A 22167-nucleotide genomic window follows, 5' to 3' on the forward strand; every position below is an offset into this window, starting at 1 on the left:
AGCGTCATCATTGAAGATGAGTGATGCTTATCAAATATATGTGATATCTAAATAGTATATGTTAGTCAATACAAATAATAGTTTCCTAATGTATTTTAGCAGCTTGTACATGAGCGTTTAGTCAAAGTCGGTAGAAAAAAATACCTCTTAAAATGAAGAAGGGTTTTTTCGTAATTTAAAAAGACGTATCTACCCAATAAACATAGATTTTGATTCTAATCTGTCGGTTTTAGAGCCGAAAGCCAACTTTTGTGGAGCTCACGAAGCATTTCCTCCTTTCTCTCTCTACTTTCTCTCTCTAGGACCCCTGCTGACCAGACCAGTAAAATAAAAAAAGTAGAAAAATACTCTAACTGTCCGAAACGCACAGCCGCAAGCAACAACGGAGAGCGCACAACTTCAAAAACTTTTAGAGAGAGAAGGACTCAACAACTTGGAGAGAGAAAGACTCAAAAACTTAGAGAGAGAAAGAGACAGAGAGACGTAGAAGCTTTCAAGGCTTTTTCGTATTTAAGCTTCCACACCTCGATTTCTAGAGAGAGAAACAAAAAAATCGAAAAAAAAAAGAAAAAAAAGCTTCGGAAGAAAGGGGCCGAGAATTTTATCGTCTGCTTTGTACGCTTTCCCTTCTCGTCTTCGCCGGCTCGAAGTTCAAATTTGTTTGTCGGTATTGCGGCTGAAAGTTCAAAGCTTCCGGTCCGGTTCGCTCCGATCTGACTCGCCGAATCACTTGCTGTTTGCCTCTGTCCTGTATCGGATGTCATAGCAGAGGAGATCGCTCTGTGCAATCGATATGGTAACTTGAAAGAAATATGTTGAAATGGTTGATTAGTTTGATTTATTTGATTGATTGGTTAGCTTAGCTGAAGTTTGATTATGCAAGTTTCATTTTGATTTAGTTTTTTTTTTATTAGTGAAATTGTTGGTTTGGCTTAATTTGCTGAAAGTTTGATTATCCGAAGCTCCGGATTGATTGTATGGTTTTTAGTTTTGTAGCTCAAATCATGTAGCAATTGAAAAGATAAGAAATTTGCAAAAACAGGCACAAATGTTTAATTTTTAATTTTTGAATTGTCAGCTTTTATTGGTTGCGATGCGAAAAGGGTTTGCGAAATTCAAATTCAATGAATATGCATCGGTAGCTATGGCCGCTACAAGAGGAACAAAGAGATGAAAAAAATGTATTGTTGGATTTTGATGCTAAGAGCATTAAGATTGTCTAGTAGAGGCATTGTGGTCTAAACAATCCAATTCTACTTGATAGATTCGGCTGAGTTTAGTCATATGCGTAATCATGTGATAGGTGAAGTGGATGGGGAATAATTTACTTACCATAAGAGGTTCTAATTCCATACGAAATGACATGGCAAGGTAATTTTTGAAATTAGTGAGAGGGTGGTGGTCCATTTTAGTCAATTAACAAGGACTTGGACGGCTCCCGTCATGCTAGAAGGATTTTGAATTCTGGATGTTCGTTGGCATTGCAACTTTCATGCATAATAGTTGTTCGCGGCCTTTCAATATATATAAGAAATGGAGCTTTTGGAAGTAGTGTGGTTAGTTGTGCCATAAACTTTGAATGTGGCTTCATAGTCAACATTAAGTCAAATATTGAAATGGAGGTCGAAGATGTTGGAGGGGTGTCTGTGGCAATGTTGCTGCAATTGTAAATTTATTGTCTGCTACTTCTGGTTTTTAGCCGTATTTCTTGTTTTAGTTTCCTTTAGTGGTTTTAAAGTCCGTGAACAATTTGTTGATTTTTTGTTTTTTGTTTTGAACAACTGTTGAATTTTGTTAGATACATGTTGGGGTCCTATTACTTTTCTTCATGGATTTTTCCAGCCACCAATATGATTTTAGTGTAAATTTTCACTTACATTTGTCTTCTAAAGAATTTTATAGCCATTGAGTACGTTATTTGATTCAACTTTTAAGTTAAATTTTCAAACAGCTTTCCAACAATTTTCGATGAAATACTTTGGACACCTGTATTATTTATAGTTGAACTTATTATGAACTCACTCGTATAAGGTTTACTTTTGGATCGAATTCCTATTGACTCTATTCCATTATGGTAGAAAGTTGTTACTAAAACACTTCATTGATTTTATAAAATCCAAAAAGTTGAGCTATAAAATAGTTCTCTTGAGAAATGTTTCTTTTTCATTTATGTGCTGTTTGTGAACAATAGTTTATTGTATTCGTTTTATCTTTTCCATTCTAACGTGTTTGTGTTTGCAGGCTCCACCAGTTAACATTATTGTAGGTTCTCATGTCTGGGTTGAAGATCCAAAGGAAGCATGGATTGGTGGAGAAGTTTTCCGTATTAGTGGTGAAGAAGTTCACATACGTACCAAAAATGGGAAAACGGTGAGCCATACTTAATGTATTTACTGTGTGATGAGAGATATGTTTTTGTTGCATTGGAAACTTCTCTATGCAAATGAAATTGGTTTTTTTGATCATCAAATTTTAATGTGGAAATTTGATGTACGACTAATCATGATATACTTTATGCTAGGTATTATAACGTTCACTAACTGAAAATCTGGTTGCAGGTTGTTTCAAATATCTCAAAAGTCTTTCCCGAGGATACTGAAGCTCCTCCTGGAGGTGTGGATGACATGACAAAGCTGTCATATTTGCATGAACCAGGAGTTCTGAATAATTTGGCAGCCAGATATGAACTCAATGAAATATATGTAAGATACAAAGTTTTCTCTGTTCGTTAGTAGTGCTGGAGGAATTTTTGAGTTGAAATGAAAAGTTTTTGACTGTCTTGTTGTATTATCCTTGTATATCTTTCCAGACATACACTGGAAATATTTTGATTGCAGTAAATCCATTTCAAAGGTTACCACATTTGTATGACGTGCATATGATGGAACAATATAAAGGAGCCCAATTTGGGGAGTTAAGCCCTCATGTTTTTGCAATTGCAGATGTTGCATATAGGTAACTTAAATATATCCTATCAGGTGCAATATTTATGTTCTCAGTTCCCCCACATTTCTTCCCATCACGTTCTTACTATTTGAGTATTTTATATAACAGAGCAATGATCAATGAGGGAAAAAGCAATTCAATTCTGGTTAGTGGAGAGAGTGGTGCTGGTAAAACAGAGACAACAAAGATGCTTATGCGATATCTTGCATACCTTGGAGGTCGAATTGGTGTAGAAGGGCGGACAGTTGAACAACAAGTTCTAGAAGTATGATGAGACTATATTCTGCCTTTAGACTGTGGTCCATATATTATCTTGAAAATGTAATATTGTTTAAGTTCAAATGGGATGAATATTGTTACCTGGATTAATTTTCTGGTTGATTATTCACAGTCCAATCCAGTTCTTGAAGCATTTGGAAATGCCAAAACTGTCAGAAACAACAACTCCAGGTGAGTATTTTCATTCCCGAGCTTGACAAGTTGAATCATGGTTTCACCAATGCCAGAAAGATTGTAGTGTAAATGTGTCTGGTTCCCATATCGTGCATTTAACTGTCAAATGAATGATGGACAATGTGCAAGAAGAAATGCAAGATAATAATATAATATATATCTAACAGTATTCTATTGTTAATAAGGAAGAGAGATTGTCTTGAGATTATAAGAAAATTCTGACTGGATACTTTGTTCTGGTTCGGTAAAATCTGTGTTGGCCGGCCACACAAGCCTACATCATTTTTGTATATCTTAATACATAAATCATACAACTGATGTCAGGGAAATTTGGTGTACATCTTTCCCTTTTCACAGTTTACTCTCTCAATGTCTGTTCTGTTTGCACATTGCAGTCGGTTTGGTAAATTCGTGGAGATTCAATTTGACAAGAATGGGAGGATCTCTGGGGCAGCTATAAGGACTTATTTGCTTGAAAGGTCTCGAGTTTGCCAAATCTCAGATCCTGAAAGAAACTATCATTGTTTTTACCTTCTTTGTGCTTCGCCGCCTGAGGTATTTAAAATGTATTTGACATTGAACCACACACCTCACCATCCGTCATATGTTTTGCTGTTCTATACCTGTGATGGATGGTTACAGTTCATTGTTGCTTCTTAAAATCTTTCAGGAGAGAGATAAATTTAAGTTGGGAGACCCCAAACAATTCCATTACTTGAATCAATCCAGTTGCTATGAGCTGGATGGAATAGATGACGGTGAAGAATATCTTGCAACCCGAAGGGCTATGGATGTAGTTGGGATCAGTGAAGAAGAGCAGGTCGGTGTTCTCAGATGTGCTAAGATAGATTGTGTGGTGTTACATTCAGTTTGATAATAATTCTTCTTTTCCAGGATGCAATTTTTTTGGTAGTAGCTGCAATTCTGCATCTTGGCAATGTTGAATTTGCAAAAGGAGAGGATATTGACTCTTCTGTCATTAAGGATGAGAAGTCTAGATTCCATCTGAAGACGACAGCTGAGTTGCTTAAGTATGCTCCTTTTATCATTTCCTACATTTGATGCATTTTGAATCTCATATTATTACCTTTTTATTAATGACATATCAATTATTCTTTATTGTAGGTGTGATCCTAAGAGCTTGGAAGATGCTCTCATTAAGCGTGTAATGGTAACACCAGAAGAAATCATTACAAGGACTCTTGACCCTCTTTCTGCATTGGCTAGCAGAGATGCCTTAGCCAAAACTATTTATTCACGTTTGTTTGACTGGTAATCGAACTTCCTTACAGTGGTTTTATTTGTACGTGTTTGTTGTGTCCATGCATGTTTAGCCATGAACATCTGTTGTCGTATAGTATCAAACACATGTATTCTAACCACTGTTTTTGATTCTTACGTTAAATTCTCTTTAATGCAACAGGCTTGTGGAGAAAATTAACATCTCAATTGGTCAAGATCCAAACTCAAAGACATTGATTGGAGTTCTTGATATTTATGGGTTTGAGAGCTTTAAGTTCAATAGGTAAACTTTCAACTTCAAATATTGTTTACAATGTACGATCTAGTCTTGCAGCTGACAAGTTTCCTTTTCCATAGTTTTGAGCAGTTCTGTATCAATTTTACAAATGAGAAGTTGCAACAACATTTCAATCAGGTCAGAAACTTTTGGCATAGTTCTCACTTCCTAATTTTAATGATAATAGTTTAGTTCAGTCTTAATCAAAATCTTTTGGTAATTGCATGTTGCAGCATGTCTTTAAGATGGAACAGGAAGAATATACAAAAGAAGAAATCAATTGGAGCTACATTGAGTTTGTTGATAACCAAGATGTGTTGGATCTGATTGAAAAGGTGACAGATTGTTGCTTGCTGCATTCTTGTTTATTATCCAAAATGGCTAGCATAGTTTACATGACTACAAACTCATAATGTGGGATTCCTTCATCTGAAAGAATAACAGAAGTCTACGGTTTCCTCATTCCATTTCACTTGAGTTATTGTTTAATCTTTTTTTTTTCTTTTCTGTTTCCAGAAACCTGGAGGGATAATTGCACTTTTAGATGAAGCCTGGTATGTAGATAATATTTAATCATGCAATTTTTTATGAAGTTGATGGAATCAGAATTCTTACCTTAATTAGAAGTTAACTTGCTCTAGTTTTTGTGTTTTTTATCCTCTAATTTTCATTTTTATGAACAATTGTACTCAAGCTTGAATTCTTTAAATTCTTCCTTTTGGTTGGATTCATGTTTGTCTTTTTGCTTCGCAGTATGTTTCCTAAATCCACACATGAAACATTTGCTCAGAAGTTATACCAGACATTTACAAAAAACAAGCGCTTTATCAAACCGAAGCTTTCTCGTACTAGCTTTACCATATCTCACTATGCAGGGGAGGTATACATGTTGGAGCCATTATGCATCTCCAGTACCTCTATATATTATTGTAATTTTTGCTAAACTTTCATCAATTGTTTTTCAGGTAACTTATCTGGCTGATCAGTTCCTTGATAAAAACAAAGATTATGTGGTTGCAGAGCACCAGGATCTGTTGACAGCCTCCAAATGCCCTTTTGTGGCAGGGCTATTTCCTCCACTTCCAGAGGATTCATCCAAGTCATCGAAGTTTTCATCCATTGGATCACGCTTCAAGGTATTATTTGGATCAAGTACTCTACACTGTCTTATAATGGTGTGGATTATAGTTTTTTTATTAAATTAGTATCCACATTTTAGATTTAAATTTATGGTAGTGAGTCGGAGGGACGCCATAAGTCTACATGAGGATGAATTCTTATCCTTGACATTGCAAAGTCGTCTCAGATAACACCCAAAAGTTTGATTTATTGAGCACTATGTACTCTCTTAGTCACTTTCTGGAGCACCGAGTCTGTTGCATGACACGATGTATGGAATTGTCTGTACAGAACACCTTTACTTTAAATTTAATGTTCAGCTACATCTTAATATATTAGATTATTGAAAACTTTTTGTTATGGAGGCAACAACTGAGATTGTCTTCTTGAAAATGCAGTTACAACTACAATCTTTGATGGAGACCTTAAATTCAACAGAACCTCACTATATCAGATGTGTGAAGCCGAACAGTGTCCTCAAGCCTGCCATTTTTGAGAATTTTAACATTATACAACAATTACGCTGTGGTGTGAGTATGATCTGCCTATAAATTCCTCTTGTGCTTAATTTCTACTGCATAACCTGCAAAAATAATCATCCGAAATCCTGTGTATCTGGGTAGCTTATACCAGTCATTATTATTATTATTTTTCAGGGTGTTCTTGAGGCAATTAGGATCAGCTGCGCGGGATATCCTACCCGACGTACATTTTATGATTTTCTTCTCCGCTTTGGGGTTCTTGCTCCTGAAGTTTTGGAAGGAAAGTAAGTACACATTTTTATGCCAGGTGAAAGACAGATTTTTTTATCTATAGCTTTCATTTTCAACAGAAATGTTGAATTGTTTTTACTTTTGCCTGAACAGCTGCGAGGACAAGGTTGCATGCCAAATGATCCTGGATAAACTGGGATTGACTGGTTATCAGGTGATTCAAGTTTTTATGTTCATTGATGATACTACTTAGCTACGGCAGTTAGGCAGGCTTGGGTAGTGCGACCCATATGCACCCTATATTTTATACCCAAGCTTATCTTTAAACAATGCCGGCTTGAGATGAGGTCATTACTGCACGAACCCAGGTTGTAGGCCTGACATCCCTGTTCTAATAGGAGTTGATGGGGACCCGACTATCCATGCCTGTCAGCTGTCCCTAGCAGGCTAATAGCTTTCTGAAATTTCTTCACTTTTTCTTAGTTCTTAGTGCTATCATATAGATGATGCTTGTGTAACCTGTTTGAACTTACTATATGTATGCTGTTGTTTTCTGCGTAATTCACTTGATTTTTCATATTTTGCCAAGCATTTTGTCGATGAACCTTTTGTCTGATAATCATTTTGTTCAACTCCTTGGCAGATAGGCAAGACAAAGGTCTTTCTAAGAGCTGGTCAGATGGCTGAGTTGGATGCAAGGAGAGCAGAGGTACTTGGAAATGCAGCCAGAACTATACAAAGACAAATCCGTACATATGTTGCACGCAAAGAGTTCTTTGCATTACGCAAAGCTGCTATTCAATTGCAATCTTATGTGAGAGGTATCATCATCTATTGGCATTTAAATAATAACCTTTGGCCTAACACATCATATTAATTGGTGTTCAACCCAGAGGTATTCCAGATTATAATTGTATTCTTGGTTTTTATAAAAAAAAATCAGGAACATATGCTCGTGAGATATTTGAGCAGCTGCGACAACAAGCAGCAGCTGTCAAGATACAGAAAGATTTCCGACGATACATTGCCAGGAAATCATTCTCGACAGTACGGTTGTCTGCAATCACAATACAGACAGGGTTGAGAGCAATGACTGCTCGAAATGAATTCAGATTCAGAAAGCAAACTAAGGCTGCAATTCTTATCCAGGTCCTATCATCACTCATATTCTTACTGTATTGTTTTAAATTTCGTGAGGAAATCTAGGAACTTCTATGTTTCTGTTCATGCATCTTGTTTCAGATGAATTAATATTGATTAGTTGTTCTTGTTGATTGCTTCCAGACTCATTTGCGTGGCCACATAGCCTATTCTTATTATAGGAGTCTCCAGAAAGCTGCATTATATACGCAGTGTGGGTGGAGGCGTAGGGTTGCCCGGAAAGAGCTCAGAAATCTCAAAATGGTTTGTATTACACTCCTTAATGTGATTTGTTTCCATAGGAGGATCTCAGGTGTCGTATCAATTACTTTGTGGTTTAAATCTGTTCAGGCTGCAAGAGAAACAGGGGCCCTCAAAGAAGCTAAAGACAAACTAGAAAAGCGTGTGGAAGAACTTACATGGCGCCTGCAACTTGAGAAGCGATTAAGGGTAAATATGTTTATATTTAATACCCATTTTGGTTGGTGTTGTTGGTTGGTGAGAGAAAGTAGGTCATTTAATAGCACCTAAATTAATGTGTGATGAGTTAAATTGCAGACTGATTTAGAAGAGGAAAAGGCCCAAGAAACTGCTAAGTTGCAAGAAGCTTTGCATGCAATGCAAATACAAATAGAAGAAGCAAATGCCAGAGCAATTAGAGAACGAGAAGCACTTGAGAAAGCTGTTAAAGAAGCACCTCCTGTCATTAAGGAGACTCCTGTAATAATTCAAGACACTGAAAAAATTGACTCATTATCTGCTGAGGTGGAGAGTTTGAAGGTGGGGACTCTTTAACTTGGATGATGAATGCTATCTATCTGTCAATGAAGTATCTTCTCCTTTTAGATTTACCAGTTTGTAACGGATAACCATAACGATGACAATAATGCATTTTCAACTAAAATAGACAAATAATAGTTGATCCTGATGATTGCTGTGTTCAGAGGAGGTCATACCTCTGTAATGCAGACAGTCACATTGAAAATGCAACTGGTTGTGCATTTTAGGTTTAGGACTGCCAATTGGTTGGGTTAGCTTGAAGCCTGATCTATTTGGCCTGAATTAATTACCTGAGTTTTGTTAAGCTTATGTTCTTTTGCTTAAAAGTTGTTCTAGTTATATCATGTAGAAAAGTTATGGTAGGTGCTGACTTAATGACGCCTTAAAACTTTACAGGCCTTGCTGCTCTCAGAAAGACAGGCAGCGGAAGAGGCAAGGAAAGCTTCTATTGATGCTGAGGCTAGAAATGCAGAGCTGGTCAAACAATTTGAAGATTCATGCAGAAAAGTGGACCAGCTTCAGGAATCTGCACAGAGGTTTGTAAACGCTTGTAATAATGGAATTGTCAGGTTTCTAGTATGTTATAATAACGATTATGCTTCGTACACCTGGCTGGCTCGAGATTTTCCCATCATGTCTAGCAGGTTAAAATGCAAGCTCACATTTTGTTGGTTGTTAACCACCCTTCACTCACTTTTACGTTTATTTTTCCACACCACCCCTTTACAATTACTACTCACGTTTTTACTTGAGGTCTTTTGTTTTTCGCCTGACTTAAAAGGAACTAAAAAGATTTAGAAAATGTTTTTGGGCCCAAACGCATATAATTTATAATTATAAAGAGGCCCCAGAGAAAAGGTGGAGGAAAATTATGCTAAAAAGAGCTCAACTTAGACTGCAGAACAGTTGCTTGACCCTCATCCCATTCTTCACTCAATTTTACATTTTTTCCCTTCTTGCTCCTTTACATTTACGAATCAGGCTTTTTTAAGCTGCTATCAATTGTCACCTTGATACGCACTATTCCCTCTGCCTCTCTTGTCTCGAAATGTGCCCTCCTTTGTTTTTTTTTTTTTTTTTTTTAATTTTATCCAAAGCATCCCTCTGTCTCTCTTTGTCTCTCTTTGTCTTTCTCTGTCTCTCTCTGTCTCTCTCGATTTTCTGTGAAGTCATATTCATTGGAGTTGATTTATTCTCCATATCAGGCTAGAGGAGAAGCTTTCGAACATAGAGTCGGAGAATCAAGTACTTCGTCAACAAGCATTGACCATGTCACCGACTGGAAAATCTCTATCTTCAAGATCAAGGACGGTGATTATTCAGGTATCTATTGAATTTAGGATCATTACCCATTCTGCATCTATTTGCATTGTCATTTAAACTCATAGGTTAAGTGTTTCTTGAAATCCGCAGAGGACACCAGAGAATGGGAATTATGTAAATGGAGAATCCAAGGTCACATCGGTAAGTGTACTTCATTGCTTTAATGAATGAAAGTTTTGCAAATCTTTAGAGGATAAGAATTTATTTGTATTGCTTACTGTTTGCTATATGCTTCAGGATATGACTCTTGCCTTATCAAATGCACGCGAACCCGAGTCAGAGGAAAAACCACAGAAATCTCTAAATGAAAAGCAGCTGGTAAGTGGCTATTGGCATGTCCTGACGCCTTGGTTTTTCTTTTTGTCTTTCTAATTAGTTTACCGCGATCCACTTGTTTTCAGGAGAACCAGGACTTGCTGGTCAAATGCATATCACAGGATTTGGGTTTTTTCGGGGGAAGACCAATTGCTGCTTGTGTCATATACAAATGTCTTCTTCACTGGAGGTCCTTTGAAGTGGAAAGGACTGGAATTTTCGACCGTGTAATTCAAACAATAGCTTCAGCCATAGAGGTAAGTTACTCTGGGTGGTTTTAAGAAATCTCAGCCTGTTACTCCAAACTTTATCGTACCTCTTACTACATTTTAGAACAAGTTTTGAATATTCTTAAACATGTTACAATTGGTTTTACGTACTGCAGGTCCCGGATAATAATGACGTATTAGCTTATTGGTTATCCAATACCTCAACTTTATTGTTGCTGCTCCAGCACACACTAAAGGCAAGTGGAGCAGCTAGCATGACACCACAACGGAGGAGAACATCATCAGCATCTCTTTTTGGAAGGATGTCTCAGGTACAGAGCATTTACATTTACTTATCTTCTAATTTAAGTAGTTTGTTGTTTCATATTGTACTTACCCTTATTTTTTCTACCAATCTTCATCTGTACCTTCGTCTTCATAGGGGTTACGGGCTTCTCCTCAAAGTGGGGGGCTCTCATTTCTTAATGGTAGAGGACTTGGTAGACTGGATGACTTACGGCAAGTTGAGGCCAAGTATCCTGCATTATTGTTTAAGCAGCAGCTTACTGCCTTCCTTGAGAAGATATATGGAATGATGAGGGACAATTTGAAGAAGGAGATATCACCATTGCTCGGATTATGCATCCAGGTGGCTTACTTAACTTTTTTATGGTTCCGTGAACAAAAGCATGTTCTTTGAGAATCCATAGCCATATGTGAGATAAGAAAGAAAATAAAAGAAGGAATTGTGTCTGAATATGCTAATAAAAGAGGAATTGAAAACTTTGTTCTTGTTGCCCGTGTATTGGTGTTGTAGATGTTCTCCTCCCTAAATAATGGGGATACCAACTTGAACAACTGGAAAGTTTGACTGATTTCGCTTTTACTATGCAGGCCCCCAGGACATCACGGGCAAGTTTAGTGAAAGGACGTGCCCAAGCTAATGCTGTCGCTCAGCAAGCTTTAATTGCCCATTGGCAAAGCATTGTGAAAAGCTTGGACAATTGCTTGAAGACAATGAAAGCAAATTATGTGAGTTCTGTAGTTCCCCATAGAACGTAAACAAATTGTGATTCTCTGGTGAACAGTATTTTATTCTTATATTGTTTGGCGTATCGCAGGTGCCTCCCTTCTTGGTCCGCAAGGTGTTCACTCAGATATTCTCATTCATCAATGTCCAGCTATTCAATAGGTAGATCCAATCAGTCCTCTGCCTCTCTGCGGCCTCCCTCCCCACCCCTTTTTTTTCCATTCACCACTCTTTGTTTAAAGGTCTTGTGGCATTTAATTCAATCATTTTCTGCAGTCTTCTTTTGCGGCGTGAGTGTTGTTCGTTCAGTAATGGGGAGTATGTGAAAGCAGGTTTGGCCGAATTAGAACAGTGGTGCTATGGGGCAAGTGAGGAAGTAAGAACCATGCGACACTTGTAACTTTAGTTTATGCATTCTTTCATGTCTTACCCTTTTTTCACAAATCTCTCATGTCTTTACCTTAAACCTTTTTTGTCAACAGTACGCCGGCTCAGCTTGGGATGAACTGAAGCATATTAGGCAGGCTGTTGGATTCCTAGTAAAATTTCGTTTCTATGATCTTTTAATTGCAGTAAATGGGAATTCTCACTTTTTGCACAATTTGCTGACCCATTTTCTGAAAAAATTCAGGTTATACATCAGAAACCGAAGAAGACCTTGAATGAAATAACAAAAGAACTGTGCCCGGTTCGTGTCTCTTCCTTTGAAATGTCGGACCTCTTTCTTTTCCCGTAATTGTATGTTTCCTTCCTTCTGATGTTATTGCTGCTTGTGGCCTCATCAGGTGCTTAGCATACAGCAGTTATACAGGATCAGTACAATGTACTGGGATGACAAATACGGTACACATAGTGTGTCCTCAGATGTAAGTCGACTTCAAATGGCACCGACATATAGCCTCTGTCCTCTGATGTATGTTAAAACATTTCGTTTCTAAAATTCTTCGTCGATACCTTAGGTTATTTCAAGCATGAGAGTTCTGATGACTGAGGACTCCAACAATGCTGTGAGCAGCTCTTTCCTATTAGACGATGACTCAAGGTACTGATATTCGTGATCCCCGAACTACAATGTAATTCTGTATTTGATTATCCATCTGAAAATTATACATCTTTGCTTAAATTCGATGAATTTCCATGCAGCATACCATTCTCGGTGGACGACATCTCAAAGTCAATGCAACAAGTAGACGTAACTGACATTGAACCTCCACCATTGATTCGTGAACACTCTGGGTTTGGCTTCTTGCTCCCCCGGTCTGAATGATATTCGTGATCATCGTCTCTCATGCTCCGCTCGGGTCTTCATGGTTGTGTCGAAAGACACACAGCACATCAGGTGATGTGCTGAAACTTGTGCATATAGTTTCATTGTTTGTAATCATCAACATTTGTGTATAGAGCTTGTTTTATCTGCTCATGCCATCCATTTTGGTTTGGATGGCGGAGTCAGTTCATTCTTTCCCTCGAGTTTTATCAACACGAGGGTTTTTCGTAGGTTGCCGCGTCGCAATTTATGCGACGACGTGCCTGGAAACGGGCACTGGCGCCCGGTAGCTTCTTTCTTGGGTTTTAAGGTCGTCTGCCGGTTTTTGAGTGGATTTGTAGGCCATCATTTGTTGTATGTGGAAGCAAGTTGTAATTAAGTTGTGTAATGTTTTTTTTTTGTTACTTCTAATACTAGATGGAAGCCTTTGTATTAACAAGATTACAGAATATAAAATTTATTTGATTTTTATTTTGTTTGACCTCTTTTCCTCAAAATTGCTTTCAATTATTCCTTATTTGTGCATTACTTTTAAGAACTCAGAAGTTCGGTACTTGTAAGAACTCGAAGTCAGAAGTTTCGAGTCGTGAAAACAATTTCTTTGAAAAGCAAGAGTAAGGCTGCGTAAGATAGACGTTTTTCCCTTCTCTGACCCTCACAAAGTGGGGAGCCTGCTAGTTTGGGATTGCCCCTTTTATTATATTTGGAAGAAAGAAAAACCAAGAATCCAGTTCAATATTCATCATCTTCATTCGTCATTCTCATCTTAATTAACCAACTTGCCCCTGACCAATGAGTTAGAACCATTAAAAAAGGGGGAGTTTCTACTCGCACCCAACTTTTAACTCTATCCACCCAACAATCTTTTTCTGCCTAAAATTTTTTAGAAACTTAATAATTTACTCTCCATGCCCACCAAATCTTCCAAAATTAAACCACAAGAAAGGAATGGTTGCCACTCAATATTACGGTTTGATGATATTCCTCTTCACTTGAAAGTGAGGTTTTAGGTTCGAATCTCGTAGATGGTGAATTTGATACAAAATTAGGTTGCCCATTGTGTAGCTCAGCCGAACTTCCCCTCTTGTAAAATATATCATTGTACTTCAAAAAAAGAAAAGAAAAGAAAGGAATGGTTAGCTGAGAAGGAAACTAGAGAGAGATAACTAAGGTTCTTGCACGTAACGGTCCGAATTTCATTTTTTGCAAATTTGTACACAAACAAATCATTTCCCATCAGTCTGGAAAAGAAATATGAACCTTCTACAAATAAAAGCTAAGTTCTAGGAACACAAAATTACACAGCCTACTACTTCACAGGACTTGGGGATGCCTCGACTGGATTACTTGTCATTTGATCACAATCCAACGATTGATCCCCCTGAGTTTGTGTTGGCTGCACTTCTGATTTCTTCTTCTCCTTGAGAATCACTTGCCTCGGCATTACCTCGAGCAAGAAACTTCCTCCGTTCCATACAGTTGCGGAAACCTTGAGTATTTGGAAGCTAACGTGCAGTTCATATGACAGGAAGATAGGGACTGTGAGCGCCATTGTCGCCACAGTGAATACGCCTTGGAGTAGAATGTACATGAGCAAGCGATTCTGATCCCCAAGCAAACCGCTCAAGCGCCACCATACATTGTTTGCTTTCTGCGCCTTCTTTGAGAGCTCCCTGTTGGAAAAGAAATCAGAATCGAGGAAAAAGAAAAAGGAGAACCAAAATTAAAGGGATGATGAGGAGAGAGGCGGTAAGAACCTGTAAGAAGTCATGACTTCGGGATCTCTCAACAGCCTTTGCCGGCGTAAAACATTGACAATGAGGAAATACAAAGCCTGCCAGAGGGTGTAAGCAAACAAGGGGACCCAAAAGAGCCATAACCAAAGGTAGGATTTGTCTTCTACGTAAGGCCATGAAGCTCTGCGAGAAGTTCCTTCCGGATGCATGGCTGCAAAAGTTGCTGGATCCCACCATCGAATGGTGAAGAAAACTAACCCTGAAGTAAACCTATTGTGTCAGGGGCATGACATTAATGTATATTGATCACTAGAGAGTATGCAACATAAACTTTTCGGAAACTTTAACGTAAAGCTCCTGGTACTGTTTACTGTAACGAAAAACCACATTTTTATACTAAAAAGTCAATCCTGACACTATTCACATTACCCTTTATTTTGTACTTATCGTTAAAACTCAGTTTTCAAGCCCCTTTCATTAGTTTTCCTATTTTAATTTTTGAATCTATATGAGACCATATAACCCACCACAAAGGAAGCTCTCTCTGATCTTAGATATGTGCAGTTCTGTGCACATTCTACAGAATGAGAGAACTGTTTTAGGCAATGTTTTTACCTATAAGTTATAACAATTTGAAGTCGTGGTATTAATTTTCCAACGAAAAAGATAGAATTCAAACACTGCAAAATTGTTTCAAAGGTACTTCATAAGAACATGTAAGGAAAGAATTGACTCACCGGGTAAAAGATGTATGAGGACACTAACAATTTTGTCAAGAGAACTAAAAACCAAGCTACAACGCCAAACGATCAATGCCCATGCTAACGGCCCCTGGTTGCGCATTTGAAAGAATAAACAATTGAACAAGTGAATCGTTACTTCATCACAAAGCAAAGTAACTAAGGAGTTCTTGCTTACCTCAGCAAATGAGAAGCAAACCATGAAAAACTTTTCGTTCCTTGGATAAAGAAGCAGGTCAACCAAAAATATCGTATTGGCATAGTAGCAAAAGTCCTAAAACATACAAACACGTACATTACTTCCTCAGTTTTCATCATAATTACTCCAACGAAAGTAGAAAGTACAAGAGCGAAGGATGATAGGAGCACAGCGATTTTCTACAAATGATTGAAAAGCTTCCACCAAGCTTTCAATCAGAGAACATGGAACTAGGGTAACCTGAACACTTGGCCACTATTCTTAATTTCAAACCAACAGTTGCTTCCTCTCTTATCTCTAACTTTTTATGAAGTATTCATTCTTCTTTGTCAAGGTAGGTAAGACAATAAAAAGGAGAAAAGAACAAAACCAGTTAGAACACACCCAAAATTTTTCCCACTATGTCATCTTGGAACCCCATATCAAGCCGAAATATGTATTGAAGATGGCAAAACCACCCCCAATGATTTAATTGTTTTACGCGAATGGTTATCACTATCGTCCAATGTATACGACCAATACCCTATTCATCCAAATGCAGTAACAATTTATTAACAGACTTTAAATCACTACTAGAGGTCCACATACATTAATTGAATAACAGATGCATTTAACGAAATCAATATGAAATAGCAAAGCTTACCAGAAGATAGTAATGCCACTTCTTGAACCGATAGTATATCCAACGAAGAGGAACAAAGATGACATAGAACAAACAATATACATATCGAGTGTCTTGCGGTCCTGTTAAAAGATGAAAATGTAAGAAACAAAAACACAACGTAATTGCTTTTCTCAAATAGTAATTACTAAAACCATTTCACCAATCAAGAAACCTTACTTGCTCCTAAGAGGAAGCAAATTCCACCGAAACCGAGAACCCCCACAAGATGCGTCACCTAAAGCAGGTAAAAAACAACTTATAAACTTCCAACACAAAAATTAACAAATCCAATACATGCACTTCAAACAATGGCACAAACACAATACATGCTGATCAAAATTCAATCACATGAAATTGGTTTTCAACTTTTTACTTAAATATTGAAGTGCTTACCTTGTTGATGAACTTTTCGTGTTCCTCAGCTTGCTTGACGATCTTCACAGCCTGCTTTGAGAGGATCTCTCTGGTCTGAACCGCTTGTTTCGACAAAATCTCTTTGGTTTGAGCAACTTTCTGGAAAAACCAAGCATTCCCAAATCAACAAAAACCAGAAGCAAACACAACCCAGAATCCAAAACAACCGTCTTTACAACAAAATGCCAAAAAAGGAAACGAATTTGGCCATACCTTTGATCGGTCTTTCAACCCTTGCCTCACTGCTTGGTGAAACGAATCCCCATTTGTTTCCTCCATTGGGTCGTCGCCGTTGGACATTTTTGCTATGGAGAATCAGAATCAGAGTCAGAGAGAGAGAGAGAGAGAGAGAGAGAGAGAGAGAGAGAGGGAGGGAAGAAGGAAGGTGGTTCTTGAGAACAACACAAAATCCTGTTAAGCGCTCTTTTTCCACAAAAAAATTAAAAAATAATTTGTACGTTTCTGCTTGTAATTTTGCATTACGAGGTATTTATTTATAGAACATGTTCAATCATAAACTTAATTTTCTTTTCATTATCTTAATATTTTGCGTATAAATCGTGTGACTCTATTAATTCATGTACAATATTAAAAACACGAACGATATAATTAATTTGTTTAAAATTAAATAATTTCAATGTAAGACATAGGTTGCAAGTGAATTCAAAAAATTGAATCTACATAATTAGAATTTACAAATTTTATGGAAAATAATGGAGTAGTGTAGTAGCACTTTTGAGTTTTTAAGATAAATGCTAACGAGATTTTCTCAAAGTTGAATTTTTTATTAATTCTCTGACATCTCACAGTTTTACGTTAATTTTTACGTCGATATTATAAAATATTGTACTAAAAATATAAAGTGGTAGAAAATCAGTGGAGAATTCCACTTTTGAAAGAGATAAGATTTTCAATTTTTAATAGGTACCAAATAATTACGTTGTACTAAAAACTAGAGGTTTTGGGGTTGAAACCTGTTGTTGGTGTGGAAGTCAAACTTGTGATCAGAAGAAAGCTGAAATATTTCTATAAATCTTTCCGACTCTCGAAAAGAGTGAATAACATCAGTTGTCATTTAAAATAATAATAATAATAATAATAATTACGTTGTATTGGAATGTAACCTTAAATATCATAAGAAAAATTAATGAAAAGAGTTTGAAAGCTTTGAATCCTAATGATAATGACAAAATAAAAGGTAAAGTGAATAACATCAGGTTTGACTTTTTAATGTAAAAATATAATTTTTCGTTAAAATAAACAGTATCACAGGCTTTTCTTTAAAACTCCCAATATCATAATCTTCCTTTTTCTTGACGCAAAGAAATAAAAGAATATGCGATTCTTTTACCAAAAAAAAAAAGAATATGCGATTCGACGTCCTGCCACGCGTACTTTCTCCACAGGTCAGCCTTGACTTTAAAGGATGACGAAAGCATATGCATACGTGGCGCAGCATGATTGTAACTTGGCTCGTGACAACAGTACGCGGGGATGCAGGGGATTAAATAGAATTATCGTTGGCCTGGGCTAGTGGGCCGAGCTCGTTGTTCAAGGTGAAGGGTGGAAATTAAAACATTTCTGCATGAGAATCAAGGCATGGGCTTCCATCAAATCGCAAAAGTTAGAAAAATGCTCACGTCACATTTTCGAATCAAATTATTCGTTTCCTGTAAATTTGTTAAGCTAGCTAAAACATCGTGCTCCTGCAATAGATGCTCAATCTTTTTTTTTTTCAATAATTTTAAATGAATTTAATGAAAACTAGCATGAAAAAGATATCTTTTTTCGAATCTCTTCCATCAAGATCATCAGATCAAGTGATTCGGGCATTTGAAATTTCATCTAATGGCCAATCTGTTTTGATCTTTTAAAAACTATAATAATTTTTTATCATTGGATAAAATTTCAAAGGTTCGGATCACTTGATCCGGTGGTTTTGGTGGAAGAGATCCGAATATGATCTCTTTCCAACTAGCATATGGTCACACACAAAGTGTGTGTGAAATTTTTTTATTTTTATTTTTTTGAAGTAGAAGGAGAGAGGAAGAGAGTGATGAAGAATGTGGGAGTGAGAATTTTTTTTTTTAGTTTTTAATTAAATATATGTTTGGATTACACGTAGGTGAGGTTTTGAAAAGAAAAAAAAAAGCAAAATTTAATTGTGTGAAATTACATTTTTGCCCATATTATTTAAGGAAAACTAACGAAAATGGCTTGAAAACTTTAAGTTTTAACAATAAGGACAAAATAAAGGGTAAAATAAATAGTACTATGTTTGACTTTTTAGTATAAAAATATGGTTTTTCGTTAAAATGAATAGTACCATGGGCTTTTTGTTAAAACTCCCTATTATTTATTCATGTTTAGTTTTAATTAGAGGGCTAAACTGGTAATTTTATATAGTTTTGGTTGACAATGAGTGTTTTATTAATATGTAGTTTAGATATCGCTTGTAAATATAAAAAATAAAGTTTGAAGTTTTAATTTTATGAACAACACACAATAAAAAATAAATCTGATGCCTCTAATGAGTCATAATTTATGAGTTTTTTTTTTAATTCGTTATTATTAAGGGGGAAGTATTTTAAATTATTATAAGAATAAAGGGGAAGAAGGAATTTCAAACTTGGATGCCTGACATGGGTAAAAACTTAACATCCTATAACATCTTATCCACTAAGATATTGGACAACGTGCATTCATAACTTATGAGTTAAGATATGATTGAGTGATGTTTTATGTGGGTAAATGTTACGCGTTGATACATTATGAGACTATAGAATAAATTTTATAATCTGTGAATGGTTGATCATAAAAAGGTTACAGGTCCGAATCGTGTAAACAGTCTCTTTGTAAAGTAAGTGTAAAACTGCGTATGATAGACATTTTCCCCTCCCGATCCTTTCAAAGCGAGGAATCTTGTTGACTTGGGATAGTTCTTGTATAAACAGTTGATCATCATTCACGCGTATGTTCTGAATCATTACAATACATATTAGGTTTCATTACTTGTTACTAAAACTGTTAATTGGTTTAACATGTATGAATGACTGATTTTCAAATTGAATGATTTTTTGCACATATAATATTTAAATAATTATAAAGAAAATGAACAATTTCGATTATGATATTCGGACAATAAATATTTATTAATCGCGACACAAGCATTATCCACTTGGGTATAAAAAATGAGAAATGTGAGCAATAATTGCATAAGGGGATAAACAGAGATGTCACAGGTTGGAGCGTCATTTTAAAATTTGTAATTGGGTGGCTCTCTTGGTTTTTTTTTTTTCCAGCTTTCATGAATAATTGATTGAATTTCTAATAACAACAACGTGTTTTTTCTTCTCCTTTTTTGGAACAAAAAACAACAACAACGTGTCAAGTGTGAAATAAATTATAAAGTCAAATTTAAGTTTGTGCGTGTAAATCATGAGCAACATAAATTTATTATTTGTTAAATTTCAATGATTGAATCAAAAAATTTAAATTAGGGAGAGATTAAGTCAAATTTAAAGTTAAACATAAATGTCGTATCTTTTAAAGGTGGAGTCTCACATTTCACTCTAAAGTTTTATCGAAAGTCAAATATAACTTTTAATTTAGCACTAGTTATATATTACATTTGATTTCAAATTTAACTTAATTCTTCTACAATAAACCAGAAAATATCAGGTAATATAAATTTTCCGGCCCATGAGAATGGAGATATATAATTATAATGACATGACAATAATAAAATTATTTTTGTTCTGGTAAACAAATATATTTATTTATTTATTTGTTTTAGAAGAAATTATAGTAATGGTCCTTCAACTTTAACACAATTGGAGTAATGGTTGAAGAACTAAAAATTCATGATCATCGGTCTCTTAACCCATCAAAATGTCTCAACTCCATTAAAACTTCCTCAACATAAGTCATGCGCCATGCATATGAGGCTGAACAAAATAGCAAATATGGAAAACCAAATTAGAAAAATTGTAGTAATGGTCGTTCAACTTTAACTCAATTGGAGAAATGGTTCCTCAACTTTAACCCAATTATAGCAATTGTCACTCAACTTTAATCCAATTGTAGCAATGATCCTTCCAACATCACTCATTTTGATGAATTTATGATGAAGTAAACGAAAATGACCTTAACTGCATGTTTTGATGAGTTAAGAGACCAATGATCATGATTTTTAATTAAAATGGTCATGATTTTTAGTTGAAATACTACTAATTAATTAAAATTGACAAATCATTGCTATAATTTTCACTTTATTTTATGCAAAGGATAGAAATATACCCAAAAGAATTCACCACTAAGAAAAAGCTAGGAATATAATAGTGACATTTTTTTAAAAATTAAAATCCTAACGTATATGGTCTGGAACTTTCAGCATCATGTGATGCTTAGCTCCTTGTGGAGCGAATCTCAATGGGAAAGGTTTGAAACGATTTCTACTATGGGCTAGAGAGCACAAGAAACCACTTACAACATTGAAAAATAGGACACAAGTTATGTAACTTATGACGTGTTTATTTAGAATGACAAAAGTCACATGTTTTTTAATTCGTATGTTTTTTTAAGGAAAAAAAAAGATTTGTTGGTGACTTTGTCAGTTCACTTTTTTGGAGGTCGAGAAGACTCACAGAAGTATTTAAACCTCCCTATAGTGTGTGATTTACCAACGTCAGAAATTGAACTTAGAATATGCTGTATGAAATATAAATTTAGAATTCGTCCACAACCACCAAGCAACCTCGTGGTGGGTTTTAATTCGTATGTGTTAGTAAAAGTAAGAAAAGTCATGAATTAAAATAATTTCAATACCGATTTGTTAGCAAACACTGAAAAATAATAAACCTGATAATTCAGATTCTTATTCCAAGTAATTAAAGTGTCATTTATAATCCATATATAAATGAAAAACTTGGAAATTATAGATGGCCTTTTGGTGGTTCCTTTGCCTTTTGGCTCAATGAAGCATTTATTGACAAAAAAGGAGTAGTTTGCCAAACCTTGTGAATGGTTATGGAAGCAAAGTATATATCTTTGGAAATCCCTTCCACCAAATTCACCACATTCTTAAATTCAAGTTCTTGAAATTTGATCAAATGGCTAAAATTATTATAATTTTTAAAGGGACTCTGTTTGTAGCTGTTGTATCAAATTTCAAGGGCCCGAATTTAAGGATCAGGTTGATTTGGTGGAAGGGATCCCAAGACGATCCCTTTCCTATATCTTTAATCTAATTGAAGACAAAATATTTATTTTTGGGCTAATTGCAGTGGTGCCCACAAAACCATTTTATTAGGTAGTTGAGGAAAGTTAATCAAAATTAATAAAAATTAGGACCCCCCACCCCAAAAAGGAGGAAGAATTCATAACCTTTTAATTCAAGGAAGAATTCATCAACCTTTTCTCCTTTATGCATATATATATATATATATATATATATATATATATGCATATCTTTGGCTTTTAGAATGAAATGAATTAATAGAAAATCAAGAGGTAAAGTTAAACAAGAGTTAGGAGAAAGAGGCGTGTGACTTTCTAAAGATGGTTCACATGTTTATTTGCTTGGAATGAGACCCTGAGTT

The 22167-nt window shown here is 35.8% G+C and overlaps 2 protein-coding genes across 2 annotated transcripts; one reads left to right on the forward strand and one right to left on the reverse strand.

Moving 5' to 3' along the window:
• The first annotated feature begins 369 nt into the window (after positions 1 to 369).
• On the forward strand, positions 370 to 13285 carry LOC103450878 (myosin-17-like). The gene is made up of 39 exons (XM_008390283.4): positions 370 to 796; positions 2242 to 2370; positions 2559 to 2702; positions 2810 to 2955; positions 3055 to 3211; positions 3338 to 3396; positions 3795 to 3954; positions 4070 to 4219; positions 4294 to 4430; positions 4525 to 4671; positions 4823 to 4924; positions 4999 to 5056; positions 5152 to 5253; positions 5435 to 5472; positions 5672 to 5798; positions 5884 to 6054; positions 6436 to 6567; positions 6694 to 6803; positions 6904 to 6964; positions 7394 to 7571; positions 7694 to 7899; positions 8035 to 8154; positions 8242 to 8340; positions 8449 to 8670; positions 9067 to 9206; positions 9876 to 9993; positions 10084 to 10134; positions 10231 to 10311; positions 10395 to 10565; positions 10694 to 10849; positions 10960 to 11166; positions 11412 to 11549; positions 11639 to 11709; positions 11824 to 11923; positions 12030 to 12086; positions 12179 to 12235; positions 12333 to 12413; positions 12507 to 12589; positions 12691 to 13285. The coding sequence occupies exons 1-39, from the start codon at positions 794 to 796 to the stop codon at positions 12812 to 12814; spliced, it is 4593 nt and encodes a 1530-aa protein (XP_008388505.2). The 5' UTR covers positions 370 to 793; the 3' UTR covers positions 12815 to 13285.
• Positions 13286 to 13986: 701 nt separating this feature from the next.
• On the reverse strand, positions 13987 to 17098 carry LOC103450868 (glycerophosphocholine acyltransferase 1-like). Its single transcript, XM_008390271.4, has 8 exons — positions 16781 to 17098; positions 16547 to 16666; positions 16331 to 16388; positions 16133 to 16233; positions 15469 to 15564; positions 15288 to 15381; positions 14572 to 14809; positions 13987 to 14487 (listed from the first exon to the last, which is right to left on the reverse strand). Exons 1-8 carry the CDS (start codon positions 16865 to 16867, stop codon positions 14124 to 14126), a joined length of 1158 nt encoding a protein of 385 aa, XP_008388493.3. The 5' UTR covers positions 16868 to 17098; the 3' UTR covers positions 13987 to 14123.
• Between the last annotated feature and the right edge of the window lie 5069 nt (positions 17099 to 22167).

This window comes from Malus domestica, chromosome 02 (assembly GCF_042453785.1).
Source record: "Malus domestica chromosome 02, GDT2T_hap1".
NCBI classification, from domain to species: domain Eukaryota; kingdom Viridiplantae; phylum Streptophyta; class Magnoliopsida; order Rosales; family Rosaceae; genus Malus; species Malus domestica.